The sequence below is a fragment of the Capra hircus genome, chromosome 4 (genome assembly GCF_001704415.2).
Source record: "Capra hircus breed San Clemente chromosome 4, ASM170441v1, whole genome shotgun sequence".
NCBI classification, from domain to species: domain Eukaryota; kingdom Metazoa; phylum Chordata; class Mammalia; order Artiodactyla; family Bovidae; genus Capra; species Capra hircus.
In genome coordinates, this window is record NC_030811.1 from 23,201,234 (window position 1) to 23,227,673 (window position 26,440).

At 40.5% G+C, this 26,440-nt stretch overlaps 1 protein-coding gene across 1 annotated transcript in view; it reads right to left on the reverse strand.

Moving 5' to 3' along the window:
* EXOC4 (exocyst complex component 4) overlaps window positions 1–26,440 on the reverse strand; it is an 816,876-nt gene that overhangs the window by 769,940 nt on the left and 20,496 nt on the right. The window contains exons 2-3 of the mRNA XM_018046915.1: window positions 25,167–25,356; window positions 13,322–13,516 (exon numbers count right to left, since the gene is read on the reverse strand). Coding sequence (XP_017902404.1) covers window positions 13,322–13,516; window positions 25,167–25,356 — 385 coding nt within the window. The remainder of the gene's footprint in view (window positions 1–13,321; window positions 13,517–25,166; window positions 25,357–26,440) is intronic.

The following is a 26,440-nucleotide window of genomic DNA, read 5'->3' on the forward strand; positions in this document are numbered from 1 at the left end:
AGCAGGAGTGATTCTGGAGCCCAAGAAAATAAAATCTGTCATTGTTTCTACTTTTTCCCCTTCTGTTTGCCCAGAAGGGATGGGGCCGGATGTCATGATCTCAGTCATCCTATGACTGCCATGAAACACTGGCTTGTTCTAAGAGCATACAGAGGCACTTCCCTAGTGGTTCAGTGGCTAAAACTTTGCACTCCCAATGCAGAGGGCCCAGGTTTCATCCCTGGTCAGGGAGGGAACTAGACCCCACATGCCGCAACTAAGAGTCTGCATGCCACGACTAAGGATCCTGCATGTGGCGACTAAGACTCTGCACAGCTAAATAATAAATAAATAAATAAAAGTGTGCGCTGTGCTTAATTGCTCAGTCATGTCTGACTCTGCGACCCCAGGCTCCTTTGTCCATGGGGATTCTCCAAGCAAGAATACTGGAGTGGGTTGCCATGCCCTCCTCCAGGGGATCTTCCCTACCAAGGGACTGAACCCAGGTCTCCCGCAGTGCAGGGGAATTCTTTACTGTCAGCCACCAGGGAAGCCAAATAAAAGCACACCAGTCTTTAAACTATTTTTAACCTTTCCTGAAGGTCCTCCCTTATTTTTGCTTTTTCTTAAACATCAGAGCATTCTACCACATCTAATTCTTATATTTTATTAAAACCAATCTTTTTTTTTTTTCCTCTTGTAAAGACTAGGAACCAGGTCTTCTAAGATATCCATCCCATTAGTGCAGAATGACAGCATCTGAAAAATGAAAGGTAAGAATTTTCTATTTTAAGAGGCCTTTAAAAATTGTTAAGACTGAGGCTCCACTCCAATTTTACAGATTAAAAAAAAGAAAGGTGGGGCCCAAATATCTATTCTTTATCTTTATTCTTCTTTAAAATTACAGAAGTAATAGATGCACAATCAAAAAAACTTGAAAAACAGAAAAACCTAACGGGAAAGATCCATATCCAGTCAAATAAAGTTATACATTTTAACCTGACACCAATTATTTTTCCACACAAAATTTTTACAAAAACACTGTTACTTTCCAATATGCTTGTTTCCCACTTGGCAATATATTGGGAATATCCGCCCATCACCAAACATGATTTTTAGTGTTTTCATACTAGTCCATAATATGAATATTCCATAAATGACTTAAACCAACTCCCCATTAAGTCATTGCTTTTTTTCTTACTTCCATAAATCTTACTGTGATAACTATCTTTGTATATATATTTTCTGGAACACCTCACAATTAAAATTCTGAATTCTTTACTTAACATTCAAGAAGTAGAATTTTAATCCCACAGTTATTTTGGGCTTCTGATGCATAATGCCATATTAAGAGCCTTATTTTTTCTAAATGGACTTTTAAGAGCTCTGTCCATAATCACCTTCCTAATGAAGGTGAACTATACCTAAGATCTTATAAGATAAGGATAAGGATAAGGATTGTAATTGCTTATGGAAAAGCACCTCCCTCAAAAAAAAAAAATCCTTCTTCCTTCCTATGATCTGTTTATCCTCAGTTCCCATTGTTTACCAAAGTTTAGGCTCTCCATACACCAGCGCCAAATCAAGCTTTGGAGATAGAACTTGGGGTGAAGCAGAAATCACTGCAGACAGTGACTACAGCCATGAAGTTAAAAGATGCTTGTTCCCTGGAAGGAAAACTATGACAAATCTAGACAGCATATTAAACAGCAAAGTCAATCATTTTGCTGACAAAGGTCAGTATGGTCAAAGCTATGGTTTTTCCAGTAGTCATGTATGGATGTGAGAGCTGGACCATAAAAAAGGCTGTCAGCTCAGTCATGTTCAAATCTTTGTGACCCCATGGACTGCAGCACACCAGGCCTCCCTGTCCATCACCAACTCTCAGAGTTCACTCAAATTCATGCCCATCGAGTCGGTGATGCCATTCAACCATCTCATCCTCTGTCGTCCCCTTCTCTTCCTGCCCTCAATCTTTCCCAACATCAGGGTATTTTCAAATGAGTTAGCTCTTCACATCAGGTGGCCGAAGTATTGGAGTTTCAGCTTCAATCAAAGTCCTTCCAATGAACACCCAGGACTGATCTCCTTTAGGATGGACTAGTTGGATCTCCTTGCTATCCAAGGGACTCTCAAGAGTCTTCTCCAACACCACAGTTCAAAAGCATCAATTCTTCGGCGCTCAGCTTTCGTTACAGTCCAACTCTCACATCCATACATGACCACAGGAAAAACCATAGCCTTGACTAGACGGACCTTTGTTGACAAAGTAATGTCTCTGGTTTTTAATACGCTATCTAGGTTGGCCATAAATTTTCTTCCAAGAAGTAAGCACCTTCATGGATGAAGTCACCATCTGCAGTGATTTTGGAGCCCAAAAAAATAAAGTCTGCCACTGTTTTCACTGTTTCTCCATCTACTTGCCATGAAGTGATGGGACCGGATGCCATGATCTTCGTTTTCTGAATGTTGAGTTTTAAGCCAACTTTTTCACTCTCCTCTTTCACTTTCATCAAGAGGCTCTTTAGTTCTTCTTTGCTTTCTGCACATGTGTCATCTGCATATCTGAGGTTATTGATATTTTTCCCGGCAATCTTGATTCCAGCTTCTGCTTCATCCAGCCCAGCGTTTCTCATGATGTACCCTGCATATAAGTTAAAGAAGCACAGCGACAATATACAGCCTTGATGTACTCCTTTTCCTATTTGGAACCAGTCCATTGTTCCATGTCTGGTTCTAACTGTTGGTTCTTGACCTGCACACACATTTATCAGGAGGCAGGTGAGGTAGTCTAGTATTCCCATCTCTTTCAGAATTTGCCAGAGTTTGTGGTGATCCACACAGTCAAAGGCTTTGGCATAGTCAATAAAGCAGAAATAGATGTTTTCCTGGAACTCTCTTGCTTTTTCAATGATCTAGTGGATGTTGGCAATTTGATCTCTGGTTCCTCTGCCTTTTCTAAATCCAGCTTGAACATCTGGAAGTTCATTGTTCACGTATTGCTGAAGCCTGGCTTGGAGAATTTTGAGCATTACTTTAGTAACGTGAGGTTAGTGCAACTGTGCGGCAGTCTGAGCATTCTTTGGCATTGCCTTTCTTTGGGACTAGAATGAAAACTGACCTTTTCCAGTCCCATGGCCACTGCTGAGTTTTCCAAATTTGCTGGCATATTGAGTGTAGCACTTTCACAGCATCATCTTTTAGCATGAAGGCTGAGCAATGAAGAATTGATGCTTTTGTATTGTGGTGCTGGAGAAGACTTCTGAGAGTCCCTTGGACAGCAGTGAGATCAACCAGTTAATCCTAAAGGAAATCAGCCCTGAATATTTATTGGAAGGACTGATGCTGAACCTGAAGCTCCAACACTGTGGCCACCTGATGCAAAGAGTCGACTCACTGGAAAAGACCTTGATGCTGGGAAAGATCGAAGGTAAATGGAGAAGAGGGCGCCAGATGATAAGATGGTTGGATGGCATCACCACCTCAATGGACATGAATCTGAGCAAACTCTGGGAGAAAGTGGAGGACAGAAGAACCTGGCATGCTACAGTGCATGGGATCACAAAGGGTCAGGCATGACTTAGTGACTAAACAAAAATGGCTGTTCTAGCCAATATGTGAGAACAAAAAGTTGTAAGAAATTGGGAGTTTGGGGCTAAAGCAAAAATCCTATTGTTTGCAGATGTGATGATGTGCTTTTCTACTGAGAAAAACCAAAATAAACTACAAGTGAATGTATTTTTTTAAAAAATGTAGGTAGGCAACCGTAAGTAATTAGTATTGGGATGAATCTCAGGGAAAATAGACTTCCTTGGCAAGTTCCCCCTATCTTGTCAAAGCCAACCAAAACTGCCAATCAGCATTCAGGCCACCATCAGGTTGAGAAAGGGATCCCAGTGACGACAAGCACTGCCATCTGCTGCCACTGACCCACGCACAGGGTCCCCAGCTAGCCACAGGCTTACCCATCAAAATCCTGCTCCAGCAAGCCCCTACAGACAAAGACAGCAAAGCACCTGTGTGTTATTCTTGACTGAGATCACTCCTCCTACAGACCTGAAGTGCACACACGTAAGCACGTACAATCACTGTTCATCTGCTCATAATAGGTATGCATCAGTGACGGCAGTACCAGGGAGAAATGCTGCTTAACGTGACAAGCCCGGGACTACCACTTTTTCTTTTCACCTGGCCTTGTGTGATAGTGATAACAATCACGCTCCCTACACCACAGATTTGTATACTGCCTTCCATTTCACAAAGTACTTCACATGTACAAAATTTCATTCGTATTCTCACCACCGCCTTATAATATAGATAGGTAAGTGTTCCTCTACAGAAGAGGGTACTGGAAGAAAGAAAGCAATGCATTTGTCTAACCTCACAAAACTGGTAAATTGTTGGGTCAGGACTAGAATGAAGAAGTTCTGGCTTTTCAACCCATTTTTGTTTTTACTATACCACGCTGGACCTAGCCACCACCTGTCAATAAATGTGGGCCCCAATTTCAATCCATTAAATCCTAGCAATAAGTCAGATAAGAAAGAGCACACAGTAAAGATACAGAAGTCAGAGCACCAAAATGACAGCTCTAAAGAGTTCCAAGTCAGCTCAACTCTGGAGAGCATCTAATCTACCCAGTAAACAAAACTCATATTGACCACATAATCAGGCTACAAAATCAGAGTAAGAGCCTGATACTCATCAGCTCTATCTGAAAGCTGCACTAGAGGAAAGCAACAAGTAACTTTTAGTCAACCTTCAACATGTCTACACACACATGAATACTGCCACGTGATGTCTGTCTTAACACAAATATTTTATTTCCAGCTACTACTTAAAGCAAGTGTTAAATGAAGTCAAGGACAATTGGTTTTGGTCTATTTTACAGCATAGGCTATAAACCACATCACTGGTTCCAAACCTGTCCAAACATTGGAATCACTTGGAGAATGCCAGCAATTAACAGAAGTTACTGTCCCATCCCCAAAGATTTCAAGCCTAGGGTGCAACCTGGGCTTTAGGGTTCTTGAAGGATTCCCTGATGTACAGAGTTTAGGAACCACTGCCCTACAGCCAAGTGAGCCAAATGAAAACTGCTGAATATGATGAGGTTTAGTGAAACAACACACAGTTTCTACATGCTTTAAAAGAGGCAAATTAAAAGCAGATACAAAGAGGAAAGCAAAAGAAAAGGGAAGCTACTACAATAAGCCAGTGCCTATCAAACAGTGTGGCTTTTAAAAACCCCAGCCTTCAAAATCAAACATAAATTAAAAGGGCAGGGGTAAATACCCACCCCACACACAGACATACACAATGGAATATTACTTAAGTAACAGAAAGGAACAAAATTGGGTCATTTGCAGTGATGTGGATGGACCCAGCGTCTGTCATACAGAGTGAACTCAGAAAGAGAAAACCAAATATTGCAAATTCACACATATATATAGGCTCTAGAAACATGGTACAGGCTATTTGCAGGGCAGGAACAGAGACGCAGCTGTGAAGAACGAACATGGGCACAGAGGGGCAGAAGGGGAGGGTGAGACAACTGGAGAGAGTAGCACTGAAATATACATATATACACCACCACGTGTAAAGTAGACAGCTAGTGGGAAACAGCTGTATATAGCACCGCGAGCTGAGCCCAGTGCTCAGTGCTCACCTAGACAGGCGGGATGGGGGTGGGAGAGGGGTACAAGGGAGGCTCAAGACGGAAGGGATGCATGCATACTTAGAGCTGATTCACGTTGTTGCAGAGCATAAACCATCAAAATACGCTCAAGCAGTTATACTCCAATAAAAAATAAACAAAAAATAAAATAAATCAAAAGGTCAATGAGTGAGAAAAATAGTTACTACAAAGCCTGTACTTTTACTCTCCAGGAGAAAAATGCTGCTGCCACAGTAAAACTCCTTACTTAATTAGGGATAGAAAAACCAAGGTTATTTATTTACTAACTTTATTTTTAGCTTTTCCTTAATCTTTTTGCCAAGAAAATTAGATGTAGGTGTTTTAATTCAGGGTTCCCAAAGAAAGCTGAAAGCAGCTACAGCTGACCGGCCTATTAAAATATTAATGGCAAACCATACTTCCCCACTCCCAGCCCCTGTATTCCTGGAACTCCTGTGGTAGTGACCATGATAGGAGATGCTGTTTATTTCTTCATCATCTGTCTCTTTGTACTAGCATGTAAGCTCCTTCAAGGTTAAGGTCACCCTCACAGATCCATGTCCCAACAACGGCACTGTCATATTCATTTGTCCATCTATCAAAACACATGCCAAATTCTTTGCTGATCAATTATTAGTATAGACTCTTGAGTTTTTAAGATCAATATTCTACACTAGGAACAGATGGGTTTTAATGGTGGTTATTTCATTATTGATCACGGATACATTTTTCTTTATGTTGTACAGAAATCTATATGGAATATTGAAACATTTTGCAGACACTGAACCACTTTCACGTTACATCCAGTAAGTTCACTAGAATGTTTCAGCTCCTGATAGCCATAGTGCTTTCATCTCAATACCACTTCCAGACTCAGGAGAGGAAAAAAAAAAAACGGTCCTGTGAGATCTCAGAAACTTTCAAGCCACGTAAGGGTATATGCATTTCGGCCCCTTGTTTCTTACTTGTACATTATTTTGTAATGGAAGCATGATTACCCCTTGCCTATCCATAAAATGAGAAGAGAGTCTATTTGCTAATGACACAGGTTTACTGGCACCAATGGGACCAACTTCACTGGCCCACTGGTCCTGCCATCTAAGCAGTGACAGAAAGAATAACAACTCTAATACTAAAGTCACCTGAAGTCAATACTTTTGATAGGCATCCTCTGAAAGTGAACTGGCTTATATCTGACTACAATACCCAACAGATTAACACATCTGGTCACCTAAGACTAGATTTTGCAACAAACTGATCTTAGGTAGCTTACCAACAAATTACATTGTTTACCACTGGACAGTCAGTGGGTACCCACTGAACATATACTTGATGCAGGCCTAAGAGGTGATTGATAACACAGTCTAGAATTTGTCCACACCAGATCCCGGAAACATGGTCTAGAACTTTGAGGTCTTGGTCATCCAATTATGCATGTGTTAGAGCAGAAGAGGTGTGTGTTCTGAGAAAAATTCTCTCTGCCTGCAGGGATTCCTTGACCATATAAAATCTGGAGTGGTCTTTCACTCAGGGCAAGAAGAAAAGGAATCAGAATTGCCTAACTTAGTCCCAGTTCAACTCTTAGCTCAAAACAAGTCCACCTCAGACTGGGTTTTGAGAGTCTAACATGGTAGCGATCACCACATCCTTTCTTACAGTATCAGTAAACAAATTAATTACAAACAGCATTTCTAAGGTCTTACTATGGATACCTGGTGTACTTTACATACCTAGCTTAATATTTCTGTTGTTTATGTTGTGGGTTTTTTGGCCATGAGGCATGTAGGACCTTAGCTCCCTCACCAGGGCTCGAACCCACACTGCCTGGACCGGAAGGTGAAGTCTTAACCACTGAACCGCCAGGGAAGTCCAGCAGCTTAATATTTCATTTAATCCTTTCAACAACCCTGAGGGCACGCAATTACTCTCAATTCCAACTTTCAGCTAAGCCAAATTAAATAATTAGCCCCAAGGCATTCAGCTAGTAAAAGTCAAAGCTGGGATTCAAGCCCAGGTCCACCTGGCCCCCAGGAAGCCCCATGCTCATATTCACAGCCTTGAATGTTGTCCAACAATGGCAAAGGATCTTGAAAACTAAAAATATGACAAACAGTTATTTTTATCACAGGATCTTTGAAAACTATGCAATTAAGTAGCTGTTTTACTCTCTTTATCCCAAATGTGGGGACAATTTCATAGGGGAAGTGAAATAATTCCACCATACCATTCTCTCAGCAAAGCACTCTGGGACCTCTAAGAAGGCAGCCAACATAAATATGCTATTATAACTATTGTTAACAATCCCTATCTGGCTATACAGCTATGGATTCTTTTTTAAAAGGTGTTATAAATAAAAAAGACAAAATGATCATGATACATTCAAAACCTCTACAATCTCAGGAAGCCTTAGAAATGAAAAACTTATTTTAGTCACAAGCCTTGTGACTGTCAGCTAAAGTGCTTCAAAACTACTCGCACTGGCTTGGTTTCCACTGATTGAATGCAATTATGAATTGACTTCTATAGGTTGATAAATCAGAACTTGTGTAAGTGGTTTTCAAAGCTCATCTGTGCAATTTCGGTTTGATGCAGACTTCCACCCAAAACTCTCCTTAAAAAAAAAAAAAAAAATGTTTGTAAAAATATTAACTATCATGAAATACCTTCCTGGTTGGCTCACGCCACTGGAAAGAAGCTGCTACTCTTATATTAATATTTCTTCCCAGAATTAATCAGTCATTGTACATTAGAACCAGCAGCTGGAGTGTTTTGAGTGATAATGAAACCTGTAACAAGGCATCTTCAGCCGTCTTTTCAAGACAATAAGGGAATTAAAATTTCAATTTAAATGCAGAGGTTTGAAACACGCTTCACTGGCAAAATTACTTCAATTAATGTGAGTGGAATACAAAGGACAGACTGCAGAAATGTGATGCAGCAACCAGAAATTATGTCATTAATGTGCTTGCATCAACCCGGCACAATGACTGCAGAGGTCTAATTTAAACCGCACATATCACAAAGCTACAGGCTACAATATTAATCAAGTCTCTGATTTCAACATGACGGATACAGGCTTCTTGCTGGATCACTTTTAGCTTTTCATAAGCTAACAGCAGCTGTTTACCTTGAAAGAGGAAACAAAAGGCCAGGCCTATTTGCAGACATCCCCTGTCATGACAATTTAATTATTTTATGCAATACTCGGGTTATCATATCAAAAGAAATAAATATCCCATCTAGAAGCCGAGTCTATAGCCATCAGCCCACTCTGATGGTGAAGCAGGAATTGCAGGAGCTGACACAAGCTATGGGTCACCACTGATTTATTTACTCTGGATTTATTAACCTGAGTAGGGATTAAATTACTGGGCATCTGCACCTGCCTTAAAATGGAAATGCAAAATCTTTTGATAAAAAGATCCAAGGAAATCAGAGGGGTTTGAAAGACGAGACTATTCTGCCTTCACTTTCTTCTGATGTCTTTTAGCAAAGATTTTCATTTGGACTCTTGAGATGCCTTAAGTAGATTTTACTTCTAAGAGCACATAACCACGGGGAAAGGCAATGTGATTATTTTCTCATATGAAGCCCAATAAAAAAGCAATTATAGACCTTACTATTTATTCACATACAAAAGGGAAAGTGAAGACTATTTCCAACTTTTTAAGCACATCTTAAATCCCACCTCCATGAAATCTTCATTATATGTTAGGAAATGCTAACCCTCAGATCATGCAAAGCAACTACCTCATCTGGAAAATGGAGAGGCTATCAGAAACCTCTCTCTCATAAGAGTATTGTGAGAATTCAGTGTTAACAAAGTAACATGTTTAAAATGGTACTAGCATATAGTGAGGGCTCAATACATATTAGCTATTATTATAATTATACTTTTGTTGTTCATTTAAACACTGTAGAAAGGAAAGGTTAGGAACGAGAGAACTTTGCCATTAAGAAAACAAAAAGATAACAAAAGCCACAAATCAGAGGGAAAAAGTCAGACCCAAGCTTGTAGAAAGGAAGTGCCCTTTTCTATTTATTGGTATGAAAGTCTTCCACACAGCTACCCATTTGGCTAATCGTCAGTGAGCTCTGACTATGTGAAGTGCATTATGCTAAGTACAGGGTAGACAAAAATAGGTAAGCCATAGTCCTTGCCCTTAATGACCTACCATACAAACAAAAGCAACTATATTCCTGTGAAATACACGCAGCTCATGAAAATAAATCTGCTCATGTTAAGCATTAATACTACAATGAATATATAATAATTCATTTTTTAAAAAACAAGGTAAGTATCTAATTACCTACAGCATTCAGAAACTCAATGAAATTTGAGCCACGTCTTAAAGAATAAATCATCATTTTCCAAGTAGGAAGGATAAGAATCAGGTTTAAAGAAACGTATGGTTCATAAAAAAGGAATCTATCCCATCCCTGTACATCATTAACAAATAACTAGAAATTATAATTAAGAGCCACTGCTTTAAAAAGCAACCAGAAGCTGACAGTCAGAAGTACGACTAACAAATACATGTAGTGTCAACTAAAGGAGTACATTACTGAGCATTATTATTATAAAGGACATAAATTAAAATTTTAATAAATGAGAGATAGCCTGTTCACTGAAAGACAATATTACAAAGAAGACATTCTCCTAAATTTAATCAAAATTTCATCATGTTGGGACTTCTCCGGCAGGACAGTGGCTAAGTTTCCACACTTTCTATGCAAGGGACATGGAGTTCCATCCCTGGTTAGTGATCTACAATCCACATGCTGCAGAGCATGGCCAAAAAGGTTTTTTTTTAAAGTTCCTCTCATGCTTTTAATGGAACCTGACAAGCTGATACTAAAATTCATATGGAAGAGTTAAAATGATAAATGTGTGAAGATAAACAATAAATGTGTAAAGAGTAAAATTAAAAAATAAAATGTGTCAAGAATAGCATAGTTCTGAATAGCAAAGTGAGGGAATGTCTTCATCTGCTATCAAGATATATTATAAAATTATAGTAATTAAAACAGCATGGTTTTGGTGCAGATACAGACAAGACCAACTAAACAAAATAAAGAGATCAGAAACAGACCCATGCACATATGCACACTTGGTATGTGACCAAGGTGGAATTATAAACCAGTAGGAAATGAATTCAATAAATGGCTTGAGCCAAGCAGCTATACAGAAGGTAAAATCATATCTCTAGTTCATGCCATATACATTTTAAGTGGATCAAAGACAACAGTATAAGAAATTCTCTTTGTGACAGTGGGATAAAAAAAAAAATTCTCAAAAGAAGTCATATAACAAAGGAAAAAAAGACTGAAAAACATTGTTGAATTAAATTTTTAAACTGTTTAATAAAAGACACCATAAACAAAAAGATACTACCAACTGGGAAAAGATATTTACAATCCATCTAACAAAAAATTAGTATCCAGAGTACATAAAGAACTACAAACTGAAAAAAAGAGAAACTTCCAAGAATTGTCCCTCTCACCTTCACTCCTTTCTAGAGGTGACTGCCCTTTCTTCTCAACCAACTCCCCAGGTCTCCCATGTCCCTCAATCACATAATTTTACTTAGAATTCACAATCACAGTACCCAAGCTCACCAACAGATCTTAAGCCCAAATTTCTGAATTAGAAGATTATTTTCCTCTGCAAAGCTGGAAAGATGTAAGATAATAGCTTACAACCCTTCTTTTTCCCCAAACACCAAAACTCTGCCCACATATGGAAGAAAGTCTATAGAGAAAAAAAATTTTAAGGCAGGAAGACCGTATAGATGGCCTTCCACATAGATGCCCGTTCTTTTAGCAGACTGGCTACATGGGTAAAGCAATTCTCTTACCTAAGCTAGCTAGAGCTGAATTTCTGCAACTTACAACTAAGAATTTACAGAAATATTTAATGAGATCCTTAAGAAAATAAGCTCAAAAAAAAAATACGGTATCATTAATTAGCTCTTAAATAAATTAGCCCTTGAAGAATAAAGGCTAGTCCTAAAATCTAAAATCCTAAAATGACCATAACACCAAAATAAATATTAACAACCTATTTTTAATATATGGCACTAACTTAAAAACAGGCCCAGTACAAAAAATCATGGTTCAAATAGATGTATAGATGCTACACAAGTATATATATATATATATGTATATATAAGCTTTTCTATTCTGACTGCTGAGTCTTGAATATTTAGTACATATATGCCTTCCTGAGTTTCCCAGGTGGCTCAGGAGATAAAGAGAATCCACCTGCCAACACAGGAGAGGCAGGAGACATGGGTTCGATCCCTGTATCAGGAAGATCCCCTGGAAAAGGACATGGCAACCCACTCCAGTATTCCTGCCTCGAGAATCCCACGGACAGAGGAGCCTGGCGGGCTACAGTCTATGGGGTTACAAAGAGTCGAACATGACTGAAGCACTGAGCCTGCATGCACGCATGCCGTCCTAACATAAACCAACAGTAAAGCCGAGAGGTGAGTCAATTTTTTATTGGACACCATATAGTCATTATTAAGGAAGATGACACTATAAAGATACTAAAAATAACCAATTATTTTGCCACTCTGAAGAAAAGACCATTATTAACCTCCTTCCACTGTGGAAATTCACTATCACATAACCAGGTTTTAATATATGAGAGAGTATCATGGCACATCTCATCTCTTGGTTATCAAGTTTCCTTTAAACCTTCTTAAGACAGACTTTAAGCAAAATTCTTCTTGAAAGTCAGAATGAATTAGAACCACTTAGAGGATTTAACCTGTTTTGCTCCCACTAATTCCTCTCAGTGTTTTGTTTTTTTTCCCTCCCAGAGTTGCAGGCAATCTAATTTGTTGAAACAAAGATAAGGGACCTTCACCTATCGTGGAAAAGAAAATCCAAATACAGTCCATCTGCTTCTGAGAGTTTCTGTCATCCCCAGACAACTGTGAGAAGGGTACCGGGGAGTTGGTGTGGAAGGAGGAGGTACAATGAGCAGCTCCCGTTCAGAGCCACAGGCCCTGAAGGTTAAGGGTTTTAGGAAGCAAGATTTTTATTTTATTTTTTTAATTCATTATCCTGACTCTCAGCCATGTGTACCACCAGCTGCAACCCTCTCTTGAATTTTCACTTCTAATTCACAAAGTAGCAGAGAGGAGGAAGATACAGGCTAAAGGCTAGCTGGTGGCATACTTCTGCTGGACAAAGTTACTTCCAGAATTATTCCCCTGAAAATTATTTTGTTTCTTATCAACTTAAAGGAAAAAACAAAGACAAAACCCTAAACATTCTTCCACAGAATTTGTGCAACCTACAGTTCAGAAATCTCAGAAAGTTCTCTCTCATGCACATTTCATTCTTCAAAATGGGGTTCATTAATTATCTTCCTCTGACACTCCAACTAGCACCTCTCATTACCATTCATGACAGGTCCTGGTTTCTCACCATCATACTTCTTGCCATTGTTCCCAAGGCAGACAAGGTAAATAACCATAGCCTACCACTGCAAACACTGAAGCCAGGAAGAGAACCAGGCAGGCTTCACCTCCAAGGGCTCATGAATGCCCCGAGGGCACGTGCTTCGAGAGCAACAGGATTCAGAGGGAACAGAAGGAAGCACTCTTCTATCTGAGCAGAAACACCCAGGAGTGCGGGCTGTGCTCTTACCAGCATGTCGGTGGCACTGAGATAGTGCTTGCTGGCCATGCACTGTTCCAGCTTTTGAGGCACTTGCTTGATATTCTCGATTTCATCCAGCAGGTTCAGAACATGCTTATGTTCAATTCCTTCAATCCACAGCTTCCGAAGCTCGTCTCGTTTGCAGTGCAACAGCATCTTGCATGAAAGCAGATTCTCTTTTACCTGCAACAGAACAGTTTCCATCTTGGGTCAGTGCAAAGTCTTGCCAGACTAAACCTACAGTGTGGTTTGTATTTTTCACCATTACCGCTATAAGTAATGGTCCCTAGTTCTCACTGCCACCCAGTCTCCTGAGGCTAATCTATATGCAGAATTCTAATCCTGGTTAACACAGACTCACTTGCTTAGGTCTCCACTTCTCTGCATTCTCTTTCCTGTGAGATGAGAGAATTACTCCTAACCTACCTCTGAGTAACCTAGAAAAATATTACTCAGGCCACAAAGAACTCTGAAAATAGGAAGTTCCACACCTAAATTAGTATGTCTAGAAGGGAGTGACTAATTTGAGAGACCACGCTTCTCCATTCTTTCTGGCATATTTCCTATTCAGCTGATGAGTCACCCGGCTCATCCTTCGAGGTCCAAAACTTCAGCTGAATTTTATAACCAAGGAACTGGACGCTCATCTCAACTGACTAAAATGAAAGTAAAGTCAGCTTCCAGGAGAGTAGACACATCCAGAGGCAAGCATGAAATAAAGAGAATTAAAACATGCCAAGAATTTTTTGCCATGTATTCTGATTTTTAGATATTGAATAAGACAGTTGCCAGCATTCTCATAGATCTGCCCAGTTTGGCGCCAGCATCGGTAAGCAAAGCTTGATAACGAAGGAGAAGAGGAGTAGGGAGGGGTAGTCACAGTGTTCAGGATAAGTGCATTTCCACGTCCTACCCTAATTAAAATTTTTTTATTTTTATAGCATGATACAGTAAAAATCATGAGCTTTCACAATTTACAGAACTACTTTTATATACCCTTGATATTCCTTTACATGTGTCTTTATTTAAGTTAGAATTTCATATTTGTTTACAGTTTTGGTTTTCTGTTTGAGGTAAAATGTATACATGAAGGGATATCACTTGATGAGTTTTAGCAAATGCATACACACCTGCATAATTCAAACCTTCATTAACGTATAGGACATTCCCATCACTCTAGAAAGTCCACCATGTTTGTAACAATTAAAATATCTGTCTTCTTCTACAATATTTAGTGTCGTGGCACACAGACTTGCTGATGCTATTTTTTTTGATGATTATAAAACTAAATTTTAACATCTTTCCAAAAAACATGGAAAATAGGATGACTGAATGCTGAAATGAGAAGGTATGCTGAGACAGTACCTAATCCAATCTCGCAACTTAGGAACAACTTTTATCTTTTTCCAAATCATACTTTTATCAAACTCTCCAATATAAAAAGAGCCCTAAGTAAGGGCACGGAGAAGGCAATGGCAACCCACTCCAGTACTCTTGCCTAGCAAATCCCATGGATGGAGGAGCCTGGTGGGCTGCAGTCCATGGGGTCACTAGGAGTCGGACATGGCTGAGCGACTTCACTTTCACTTTTCACTCTCATGCACTGAAGAAGGAAATGGCAACCCACTCCAGTGTTCTTGCCTGGAGACTCCCAGGGACGGCAGAGCCTGGTGGGCTGCCGTCTATGGGGTCGCACAGAGTCAGACACAACTGAAGCGACTTAGCAGCAGTAGCAAGTAAGGGCACTCTGTAATCTCTCCCGATAAGCCTAGTAGAATGACTTAGATTTTGAGGGCGTGACAGACCCCTTTAACAATCTAGTGAAGAAGATTCTAATGACCCCTAATCCTTCCTGCAATCCCAACGAGATAGCGAAATAACTCCTTTTTAGCATAAAATACTAAGAAAAGAGAGAACAGAGAGGAGGGAACCGCAAGGATGGCAAGAAATTCTTGGAAACTGACAAGAAGATGGACGGCATCAAGCAGGGTTTGTTAAGACTGAAAAGGAAGCACCAAGATACTAAAGGCAAGAATTCAGGGTGGAGGGACTTCCCTCAAGGCTCACTGATTGAGACTCAATGCTCCCAGCGCAGGGGTTGTGGGTTTGATCTTTGGTTGGGGAACTAAAATCCTACATGCCACAAAGTGCAGCCAAAAAACTTAGCCAGCAGACTCATAGGTAGCAATTTATTTTTTTAAAAAAAGGTACAGAGCTGAAAGTATTTTGAGTCCTCAAACATCTTCATCAAACCAAACAGATGTGTAATTTCCTCCCCTCAACCCTGGCCAAATAGGTTTACAATCTGAAGAAACTGAACTATAAAGAGCCTGGACCAGAAAATGTCAGCCAGCTGAGAGGAGGGAGGCAGGCACTGAGCAGGAAACAGGAAGATGAGGTCAAACTGGACCCACCAACAAGAGCCTCCTCAGCCCTCTCTGGACCCTCAACCTCCTTGCTGGGTTGGCTCCAGTAATACTCAGCTTGACTCTGAGCCCTGATACGGGAAACATATGGCTCTCCCCTGGGCAAACAACCAACTGAAAAGACCTATCAATGGTGACATTTGAAGCTCCACCAAGGAAACTGTTGGGTCCCTACTCAATCATCACAAGACAAGTCCCACCACATGCTCCGAGCTATGTAGTCCACCTCCCTCCTCCACCCATGCAGTCAGCCAAGGATCACCATACAGGAAAGCCTGTGATATGGAAGACAGGTGGGTGCTGAGTGGAGCAGGGAAACAGAAACTAAGGGAGGAAAAAAATTTTTGAAATCTATGATGAGTATCCCTTGGGGGAAAAGATATTACATCAATGAAACAAGAATAGGATGCTATTGGAAAAAAAAAAAAAAAAACTCAAAGAATGAAAACCAGCTCTTGGAAATTATAAGTATGATAGGGAAAAAAAAAATCCAATAAAGGTTAAAAGAGACTCTTGAAATCTCCAAAGAGTAAGATACAGAAAAACAAAGAAAGAAAAATAGGTGAGAAAAGAAAATGGTTGATTGATTCAACAGGTCCAAATAAGGATACCAGGGGAAGCAAAATGAGAGGGGAGGGAAAAAAAAAAAAGATAAAATGTTCCAGAGCAAAAGATATGAATTTTCCAAATGAAAAGGCACACCAAGTATTCAAGACAATGGAGTGAAAAAAGACCAAAGCCAGGGCGCCTTATCCTGACTTGTAAGAACACAAAGATAGAGACAGTTCTAAAAGCTTTCAAAGGAAGAAAAAAAACCCACACAAAGGACTGTAAATCAGAACACATCTCAATAGTAACATTAAAAGCAACAAGACAAAGGAATAATATTTCTTCAAAATCCTAAGAATTATTTCCCAGAAAAACTTTCAATCAAGTGTGAAGAAAAAATAAAGACATTTTCAGACATGCAAGCTCTCAAAAAAATAGACCTCATTTGTGCTACTGAAGGATACACTCCATCAATTAAGAGGAAAACAAGAGAACATACAGGATCCAGCAAAGGGGAAAACTGATGCAAAACAAACACAAGGTGATTGTCCAGTCATTATCCAAGGAAAACAACAAAAATATTACACAAACAAAAACAGTATGCTGGATGGCTTAGATGCAAACATTTATGTCATTATAATAAAATAAGCTAAGATTATGGCATCTGGTCCCATCAATTCATGGCAAATAGATGGGGAAACAGTGGACACAGTGGTTGACTTTATTTGGGGGGGGGGCCAAAATCACTGCAGATGGTGACTGCAGCCATGAAATTAAAAGACGCTTACTCCTTGTAAGGAAAGTTATGACCAACCTAGATAGCATATTCAAAAGCAGAGACATTACTTTGTCAACAAAGGTCCATCTAGTCAAGGCTGTGGTTTTTCCAGTGGTTATGTATGGATGTGAGAGTTGGACTGTGAAAAGCTGAGCACTGAAGAATTGATGCCTTTGAACTGTGGTGCTGGAGAAGCCTCTGGTAAGTCCCTTGGACTGCAAGGAGATCCAACAGTCCATTCTGAAGGAGATCGGGCGTTCTTTGGAAGGACTGATGTTGCAGCTGAAACTCCAATACTTTGGCCAGCTGATGCAAAGAGCTGACTCATTTGAAAAGGCCCTGATGCTGGGAAAGATTGAGGGCAGGATGAGAAGGGCCGACAGAGGATGAGATGGTTGGATGGCATCATCGATTCAATGGACATGAGTTTGGGTGAACTCCGGGAGTTGGTGATGGACAGGGAGGCCTGGCGTGCTGCAGTTCATGGGGTCGCAAAGAGTCAGACACAACTGAGCAACTGAACTGAACTGAATAAAATAAGCACCAGTTATTTAACCAAAAACTAGGATACAACTATACGGAAAGGATGAGGGAAGATGAGGTGAGATGGGAGGAATAAAGTAAGGTGGGGAACCAAATCTGGAACCTCATATACAATGTCTTGGAGAAGGAAATAGCTACCCACTCTGCTATTCTTGGCAGAAGAATTCCACGGACAGATGAGGCTGGTGGGCTACAGGCCGTGGGATCACAGAGTCGGACATGACTGAGCAACCAACACATATAATGTCTAAAATAGAAAAATCCAGAAAAGTAGTATAAGCTTACTACTTAGAAATATAGAAATACAAATATCTGGGGAAAAAATAAAAGAAATTTCATATTGAAGTATGAAATTAGTTTTATGGTAGGATGAGGTAGGGAAGAGCTGGTTTTTAGTCAGCATTTGTGATTTTATTTGACTGTTAAAAACACATTCCTCAAGGCCATTCCTAGATCCCTCTAGGAGTTCTTGGTCCCTGGGTTAAGAACTCTAGCTATTAAATCCATTCTATTTTAAATCTTAGTTGAAATCTATCAAAATCTAATTTCCGATATTCTACTCATATCACCTTGGTTCTATACTTCTCAGCTTTTTCCTCTGTAATGGTTACTATGACAACAGTTAAAAATAAATTTTATGTCAGACAGCACTCAACTAGGCTCTTGATCAAGAGAGTGAGGGATGAACTTACAGTGTGTCAGTAAAGCTTGGCAAACCTCCTTCTGATTGAAAGACCATTATGGCATTTCATACAGGATACATATAGTGTAATCCGCTCACTCCTCATTTTTGCTTACTAAATGGAGGAAAAATGAAAAGGAAGGCAGAATGTGCGGGTGGGTTTGGGGGTAGGAGAGATGGCACCAGGCTGCGTGGAAAATGAACATCACCAAAATGATTCCCTAAACTGAATTTAACCAAAGATGTAGACATAGCAGCTACAAGAACTTTTAAAACTAAACTGCCCTGAGGCTTCAGCTTTTTGATCAGAAAGTCAGTTATAAAGAAATGTTCTTTTAAAACTTGAGGTGATGGAGGGAATGCCCGTTAGCAAGAAAAGGGAAGAAACATGAATTTCAACACTAAGGATGAGCAAAGGAAGCCAGATGCAAGAGTGTATACTTCCAGAAGAAACAAAAATATATGCGAATAGATTTCAAATCAGTATTTGTTTGAAGCAGGATGGGGTGGGGGGGGCAGTTATCGCCTGTAAAGAAGCAGAAGAGAACTCTCTGAGACAATAGAAACACATTCAAGGATATATACGTTTGGCAAAACTCACTGAACTCATTACTCTAAAAGTAATGCACTTTATTGTATCCAAACTCTAGCTCAATATATAAAATTTTTGAAACAGGGAGGGGAGATCATCAGTGAATAATGGGAAGAATGGCATCTTTTAAATGTAAGAAAGATACCATATTCCATCTAAACCTTTATTTCTCAAATGCCTGTTCTTTTAGAAATGCGGTGACAGCATTTTAATTCCATTCTGATTTATCAAGATAGCCAAGATTCAAAAATTCTGTTACTCTGTTTCTTCCTTACATAAATCCATGAAGAGTCAAGCTTTTGAAATCGTGACATCAAAACCCAAGTAAAGAAACCCTTCCTCAAACACAAGTTTCCTCTGCTTCCTTAGAATTTTAGTAAGTTTATAGTTGTTCCAAATCACCTGTTCAGAAATAGCAGGAATTTCAGCTTCAATAAATGGTAGGAACTAAGTCACTTTAATTGGAGACTATTAGAAAAAGAGACAATAAAGAACACAGGGCCCAACAGGTCATTGTGAATAGATATGAGAGATACAGAAAGCAGGAAAAAAAAAAAAATATATATATATATATATATATATCTCAAGATTTTGCAGCCCTGCCTTGGGAAAGATCAAGAGAGGAGGAAACAAACCAGGGCCTCTGAACAACACAGTGGGAGCATCTGATAGAGGAGGATGCTGATGGAGGCACGGAGGAGGTGGGGAGGGCCTTAACTTTAAAGTCTTAAAACCAGAAAAGCATTGAACTTGGATTAAGTACACGATAAGGCGAGGAGGGGAAGGCCTTTGAGTACGCACTGCATTACCTGTAATAGCGTCCAACAAATGCGCAAGCCCCTCACTGATACTGTAGACCAGACATACCCTGCAAAATTCCCTATAAACAAGGGACAGTAAGTGGAAATCTAGCAATCAACACTATTCTTATTTCTAAAAGTATCATATTTTCTCTTTTTTGTAGTAAAAACAAATGTATACACAAGCATTTTTATGGGAATCCTCCTTGTGTCCAACCCACTTTTTCCAGTCTTATAGGCAGTATCTCAAAAGAATGAGCTTCAGAAACACTACTTACTGCTCTGCTTAAAAGCCCTTTAGAACTAAAGATCTTTTTAAAATTACACTCAAACTTACTTTCCTTGCTTTTTGCCCCTTAGTTTTTCAGCTTCCAATTTAAGGACTTAAGTTCTGAGAGGCTCCACTCAACCCTTTCTAAAGGCAACACCATCTTTTTGAGTTGCTGAGTCTGGATACAGAACACAAATAGAGATACAGTTAAACTTAATGAAAAGGTTCCCTTGTGGTTCCTGTGACCACATTCATGACCCAGACTACTGCCTAGATTTTCAATGATGCTATTTCATTCTTGCCCACAGTGTACCGTGTCCACTTCTAGATTTTTTTCCCTTTCTCATACGAGTAGCTAGCATTTTCTATCTTACATCTGGGCTTAAAATAACTTCCTACCAAAATAATCTTATTCTCCTGTGACTTTCTTTTTTATATTAACTAAGGTTATTCTTTGCTCTAATTCCACCATTCAATGTATACTTTCATGTAAAAAGTCACAAAATTATTTTATTTAAATGTTAAATAATGAATGTTACATTACTCAGTGATTAAGCCCTAACAACTTCACTTTAATATTCACATATGGTTATTTCCAATTACAGGCAAGAAAAAGGATTTAACAGCTTGGTCCATCACCAAAAGAATAGCCAAAATTGGGGCAAAATGTAAAGAGTTTGCGCACACATCACAACAGAGGCAATTTTCTGTGTTTTCCCTTCAGCCTCAGTCAGTTCAGTCACGTCCGACTCTGCGACCCCATGGACTACAGCATGCCAGGCCTCCCTGTCCATCACCAACTCCCAGAGTTTACTCAACTCATGTCCATTGAGTCAGTAATGCCATCCAACCATCTCATCCTGTTGTCCCCTTCTTCTCCCGCCTTCAATCTTTCCCAGCTTCAGCCTACCTGCTTCCATAAGCATTAGATGAGTACTTAGCATCTTTAAAGAAATTTGGTGTCTTCTCATCTACTTAGTACAGGATGAGAGAAACATTCAAATTCAACTACTACCAACAATCACTACCCATACAGCCCAAGTCCCCAACTCATATCCATTCATATTCATCTGTTCCTGGTGTTGCTCTAACAGTCATTATGAGAGACACGGGTAGATCCGATAGATTCTGAGGCTTTCTAATGTAGTAACATCTCATTTGTACTCAATAATAATATATTCAATGGTGAGAAGTTAGCCCAACTATTTTACTTATCCACATAATTGATCTGATCATACATGGCATTTCATTTATACATTTAATCCTGAAAAAAACTCCAAATGGGCTTGACTGATATAAAGAAGTTTGGGGCATCTGGAAAGAATCAAATCCATCTGTCAACTCACATATCCTCAAGGACAGAGATTCTACCAACACAAATCCATATGTGAAATACCAAGTGGTAAACAGTGTAAACGGTTCCATGTTCTCAAGCTTTAAAAGGTAACAAAGCATGAATGTGGACATCTTCATCTTCCCTGGCCCCCAGAGCAGCTAGAGCGGCCCTTTTAAAATGTTAGACACAGCTTGCCATTCTTATGCTCAAAACCTTAAAATGATTTCCCATCACACTCAAGAGTTCATATGCAAACCTTTACAATGATCAAGACCTCACGTGACCTGACCCACTCCGAGACACCCCAACCTCCAGCTCTCTCCTCTCCCTCCCACTCCCCCGTCTCCTTTCCACTGTACTCCAGTTCCAATCTTGCTGCTCCCCCGAATTTCAATCATGTTCTTGCTTCAGGATCTTTCTGTACCTGATATCCCCTCTTCCTGGTGATCCTTTTCCGGGCTCTCCCTCACCTTCTTCCAGTGCTGGCTTGAATATAACCTCAGTGAAACCCTCCCTGACCATTCTATTCAAAAGAGCAAGGCCCTGTTCTTTTTCTTTTTAAACACAGCACTTCTTTACCATCTGCTATACCTTCTTTCTTACTCATTTATAGCGTGCCTTCCTTGACTAGAAGGTAAACTCCATGAGGACAGGAATTTTTGTCTGTTTTACTCACTTCTATATCCCAGGACCCAGAGCAATGCTCAGCACAAACCAGACACTTAATATACAGAGACTAAATCAATGCTGCTAAATAGCATCTGTTTTCCTGTGTCTTCCCACTAGCATGTAAGGTCCATGATTGTACAGAGACTGACATTGTCCATTATATGGAAATCTAAAACAGATTTCAGTATCTAAAACACCACCAGCACATAGCTGGCACTCAATAAGTATTTACTAAGTGAATCTTCATCCCATTCTTTTGGCAGAGAACAGAAAGAAAATTTCAACTCATATTCACACGTTCTCAACATGTTGCTTGGCTCTGAAATAATACAATCCAATGAGAACTGAATCATCCCCATTTCTACTTTAAAAATATACATACCGTTATTTTGTACATAATCTAAAGTGCAATTAAAAGCCAAAATTGATAGGCAAAGATTAATGAGGAAACATCAGTGTTTCCTTGGTGATAAAAAATGGACTTTCGCAGTACAAAATTGTCCAATTATACAATGAAAACAAATTCCCTTTCATTTTTCCCCCAAAATTTTTCTTCTCCCATGTATCATTAAAGGCTTTCTTGAATAGAGATTTTTAGTCCTTTCTTTCTCTCCCCCACATTGAAGCTAATTCATAACACAGAGTTACGCGACATTTACTTGACAACTATCTAATACAATAAACACAAAACTTTTTGTTGTTTTTTCCTTTTGCTCTAAACTCCAGCCTACTTAAAATTTTATGAGGATGATAAAAGAGACTGTGGCTACTAAAACAAGTGTGAAATCATCAAACTGAGCCTCTCTTTCTCGGTATCAGCAAACACTCTTTGTTTGGGCAGAGATGCTATCAACTCAGCGCGACAGAAGGCAAGGCAGAAACCGCTGCAGTGCCTCACCGGTGATCAGGACAAAGTCCCTCCAGGCAAGCGGACGAACCGGAAAGCACAGACACCAAGAGGTCCTGCACCCTTACTGTGATTACCGGAGGCAAAGCCGGCAGCTCAGCAGCTCTGTACATTCACTCTCTGACCCCTCTTGAGCTCAGTATACTGGGTCAAAATGGACTACAGTTCGCTTTAAATCTAGGGCGACTGATCTATAGCTTTACCTAGTTGCACAGATAAATCCATGGGATGAACTCGCCACTTGTCAAAGCTAAGAATTACAGTATTCCTTTCGAAAATGCCCAGTTAATTTTAAAATGTAGAGAGGTCAGCATATTGCTGCAAAAAAGGTTAAGAGCCTACTGATTGTGGAACTGGACTCAAGGCTGAAACTCATATATAACAGCATTCTGAAAAGAATCATTTTGATACCTGCTTACACATTATAATATAAGGTCTAGAAGGCAGGAAAGAAAACATGTGAGAAGATCGGAAGCACAGCCATCCTGGGCAGGTACATCCAGAGAATTCTCGAACCAATAAAATAGCACAGGGCAGGGCTAATCTTCACATGGTTCATGCAGCCCTCTGGCCACAGAGGTGCTTGGGAGTCAGCAGCTGAGTGCTAAGGATGGGACCCAGCATCAGGCTCTGCGTCTCTCACCCCAATACCCAACAAGAGGCGACTGGGATGCTGAGATTCTGCAGAGGTGCTTGGGAGTCAGCAGCTGAGTGCTAAGGATGGGACCCAGCATCAGGCTCTGCGTCTCTCACCCCAATACCCAACAAGAGGCGACTGGGATGCTGAGATTCTGCAGAGGTGCTTGGGAGTCAGCAGCTGAGTGCTAAGGATGGGACCCAGCATCAGGCTCTGCGTCTCTCACCCCAATACCCAACAAGAGGCGACTGGGATGCTGAGATTCTGCAGAGGTGCTTGGGAGTCAGCAGCTGAGTGCTAAGGATGGGACCCAGCATCAGGCTCTGCGTCTCTCACCCCAATACCCAACAAGAGGCGACTGGGATGCTGAGATTCTGCAGAGGTGCTTGGGAGTCAGCAGCTGAGTGCTAAGGATGGGACCCAGCATCAGGCTCTGCGTCTCTCACCCCAATACCCAACAAGAGGCGACTGGGATGCTGAGATTCTGCAGAGGTGCTTGGGAGTCAGCAGCTGAGTGCTAAGGATGGGACCCAGCATCAGGCTCTGCGTCTCTCACCCCATTACCCAACAAGAGACGACTGGGATGCTGAGATTCTGCAAAATCTCATTTACAAAGAACTGGGGGGGGGGGGTGCAGTGAGGGGAGTGGGGAAGGGTACTGCTTAAAAGATGTCTGAAAACCAGAATTCAAGGACCTCAGAGCAAGAAGACCAGAGTTCAGACCCTAACTTTGAGGACTGAGGAACAGACATAATTCTGCGGGGAAAAGAATCAGTGCTCAGTAAGTGGTAGCAACTGTTATTTATCAGAGAACTGTCATACAAGGTATTAAAGAAGTGACCCTTGAAATACATAGCCAAGAACCACGTAACGGTGATGAGACAGTACACAACCTTTATTTGATCAATTCATCCTTTGGCCAAATATAAAAATACTCCTTATGAACCCACTTTATTCTTTAGGAAGTAAAGATGTGGTACCTGGGAACCAAAAGTTTTTCAAAGACCATTCACAGAAGAAAGGAAGGTGGGGGCGGGTGGAGAGAGGAAAGAAGGAGAGGAAGAGAGAAGGGAGAAAGAAAAAGTGAAAGAAAACCGGCTCCAAAATATGGAAGACAATTACAAAATGAAAATACATGCTTGTCACTACTGAAAAATATTCAAGAATCTCAGTATTCATAAACACTTTATTACATATTTAAATAATTTGTGAGTTAGATTTTCTCAAAAACTACCAACATGGTACAATGACTGTGGAGAAAATCACAACCAACTTCAAACGGGGCAACACACTCAAAACCAAAATTTTTTTTTAATTTTCAACTGCTACAGCAATACACACAATGTGTGACTACATCTGATACATTAAAACGAGAGCCTCAAACAGTAAAAGGCCCTAGTGTCTTAGAACAGCTCCCCTTTCAGGCTTCCTCAAAAATCGGGGCAGAAGCCAAGGGTCAGATTTAGGGGAGAAAAGAAGCAAGGCCAGCTACCCTCTGTGATCCTCCGCAGCCTAAGCTAAAAAAAAAAAAACCTGAATCACTCGTTAAGGTCATTAACACCACCAGGGAACCTCCCCCAGTTACAACACCTGGACTGATGGAAGATGCAATAGTCCTGGCTATCAGAGGGATGGAGCCTTACCTGCTTTATTTTGTTTCGGGAGCTGGTGATGCGCTCCGTGATGCTCTGGTACGTGCGGATAGCCGTCGTCAGTTCTGTATAGTGCTGTACAATGAGTTCATCCAGGTCACGGTCACACCTCTCATAGGCTTCTTCGAGGCGCCCCTTCTCGTTTTCTCTGTCTTCAACGTCATCGCTGGTAGACAGGGTCCTGTTTAAGACAGAATGTATCAGGCTGAGTCAAACTTAAAAGCTGAAAGTAGAAACAAGTGGAGTTAAGTCAGTGAGAGCACATGCACCTAGGAAATGAAACAAGTTACTAAGGGAAAATATGAAACATTTGCATGGTAGATTCCAGCAGGCTGCTGCTGCTGCTGCTACTGCTAAGTTGCTTCAATCGTGTCCGACTCTGTACGACCCCATAGACGGCAGCCCACCAGGCTCCCCCGTCCCTGGGATTCTCCAGGCAAGAACACTGGAGTGGGTTGCCATTTCCTTCTCCAATGCATGAAAGTGAAAAGTGCAAGTGAAGTCGCTCAGTCGTGTCCAACTCTTCGCAATCCCATGGACTGTAGCCCACCGGGCTCCTCCGTCCATGGGTTCTCCAGGCAAGAGTCCTGGAGGGGGTGCCATTGCCTTCTCCAGTAGCCTAGTAAGTGGATTTACATGTTTTCTAGATTAGGAATCTTCCCCTTCACTTTTCCCCTGGGCATGATCAGGAAACAGGCGGCATGAACTCTCCAGGAGCCTGGGCCACATCTCGATTTGTTTGAATGAATCCTCCTACGTGCATGTCCCTTATCAGTGACAAGCCTGACCAATAAGACCTAAGGACTTCTAGGAGTAGTTTCCTTCTAAGAAGATTAACAAGAAGCAAGTTCCTCTTCCCAACACTGGGTATCGTTACACAAAGCTCAGATAATCATACATTAGCCATGTGATAATCCTGGGAGGAAAAGCCAAGAGAAACACCACGCTACTGCCATCAAATCATCGGGCCACTAGGGCTCCTTGCGAGGGAGATAATAAATATCCATTGTTGACGTCACTTTCACTTGGTCTTTTATAACAGAGCCACAAGCATACTTACTATAAAACTGCTTCTACACTGAGGAACTGCCTTCCAAACAGTTCATTCAAATGACCTGAATTTGGTACAGAGCCCCCAGCGACCCAGAAATAAGGTCATGGTAATTCTAAAAATCCATTACAACAGCAATAATATCAGCTATACTACCAGACAGTCCCTGCATTTACTATTCTTCCAACAGCACTAACAAGATTGATATGAATCA